The sequence below is a fragment of the Chelmon rostratus genome, chromosome 6 (assembly GCF_017976325.1).
Source record: "Chelmon rostratus isolate fCheRos1 chromosome 6, fCheRos1.pri, whole genome shotgun sequence".
NCBI classification, from domain to species: domain Eukaryota; kingdom Metazoa; phylum Chordata; class Actinopteri; order Chaetodontiformes; family Chaetodontidae; genus Chelmon; species Chelmon rostratus.
In genome coordinates, this window is record NC_055663.1 from 20,486,264 (window position 1) to 20,487,866 (window position 1,603).

General features: G+C 44.2%; 1 protein-coding gene across 1 annotated transcript; it reads left to right on the forward strand.

Moving 5' to 3' along the window:
* LOC121607740 (galanin receptor 2a) lies at positions 1-924 on the forward strand. Its single transcript, XM_041938682.1, has one exon. It carries the CDS (start codon positions 1-3, stop codon positions 922-924), a length of 924 nt encoding a protein of 307 aa, XP_041794616.1.
* The last annotated feature ends 679 nt before the right edge of the window (positions 925-1,603 follow it).

The following is a 1,603-nucleotide window of genomic DNA, read 5'->3' on the forward strand; positions in this document are numbered from 1 at the left end:
ATGGCTATTCCCAACACTTATGGGCTGATCTTTGCCTGTACTTGTGGAGTGATCCTGGGCATTGGGCTCTGTGCCAACCTGCTGGTCTTCTCTCTGTTTGCCAAGTACAATACGTTACGTAAGAACCGTCTCGACATCCTCCTATTCAGCATGACTCTGGCTGACTTCCTCAGCCTGCTGCTCATCCCCTTCACCTTGCACTCTGCCGTAAGCCACAGATGGCCTCTGGGCGACACTTCCTGCAAGGTCTACCAGTTCCTGCTGGCCTTCAGTCTGGCAGCCAGCACCTACTCGCTGTGTGCCGTGTCCGTGACCCGCGCCATGATCATCACCAACCCGTACCAGCCACCCACCATGGACCTGGTTATCCTCATGTTTGTCCTGGTCTGGGCCCTCAGCTTCTTCATCAGTCTGCCTCTGCGCATGTTTGCCACCAAAGAGAGCCTGGGCCCAACCCTGGCAAACTTCACCTTCTGCCTTCCAACCATTCATGAGCACCACTACGAAGTGGTCCTAAGCCAGTTTGTACTTTACTACTTTGTTCCAATGTTAGTCATCGCCTTCAACTATGTCCGGCTGGCTCTCTTTCTCCACAAGAGCCCTGTAATGTCGGTGTCCAGTGCCAAGAACACCCGCCGTGCATCTGTCATGGTGTTCTTGGCTGCTGCTACCTTCTCAGTGTGCTGGCTGCCTGGTTATGTGCTGGAGCTATGTTTGTACCTGGGTCTGTATCGCCATGGACAGGCTTGGGAGATGTTTTACTTCATCTGTACTGTGCTGCAGTACCTGCACCCCTGTATCAACCCTGTGCTCTACGTGCTGCTGTCAAAGCGCTATCGCCACAGGAGGGCAGCCTGGCTCTTCAGATGTAACAGGAACAGAGTGCAGCCACAGGTCACCAGCGTCACCACAGACAGCTTTTAAATAAAGCACATTTGTTTAAGCACCATCAATGAGCTGGTGGCAACCAAGGGTACTTTTTTATATAGATTGTTTATATTGTCAACTATTTATGTGAACAATAAGATGGATTTTTTGTGATTACTTTCCATTTGAGGTATAAACATACAGGCAAGACGACGAGAAAAGTTGAAAAAACAGTTGAGGATGTTACTGTTGATGTTTTACTGTTTACTACAAAAAGCAGACATAATCGTAAAAGCATCTGTAGCTATTTTTAGGCACACTATGTAATCCTGTTGTAATTATCCCTTCTATCACCTTATTGATGCAGAACTGAAAATAATATTATGTAACATATCTAACTGAAAATATAATAAACCATAACGCTGCAGTTTTTTTAAGTAATTACAATGAGCTTGATTACATTTTTGGGCAGCACACTGATTAAAATATACACTGAATTTGCACAAGTCTTATTGCTTTGTTTCTTTTCAATGCAATGTTTCTCTCGCTTAAATTTTCTGTTTTGGTCCACTTTTCTTTTCTTTTTTGCATGGTAGTATATGACAATAAGCCTTTATGAAGCATATTGTGTAGTATTTGTATGTCTCTTGTGTAGCAGTTTTCATTTCTTGTATTTCTATACACGCAAACTTCTTTCTTAAGAAATTGTTTTTTGTCTTAGTCTGAGACACTCGTA

Excerpts from the sequence above, each read along its gene's own strand:
- LOC121607740 (XM_041938682.1), top strand. The coding sequence starts at position 1 with ATGGCTATTCCCAACACTTATGGGCTGATCTTTGCCTGTACTTGTGGA.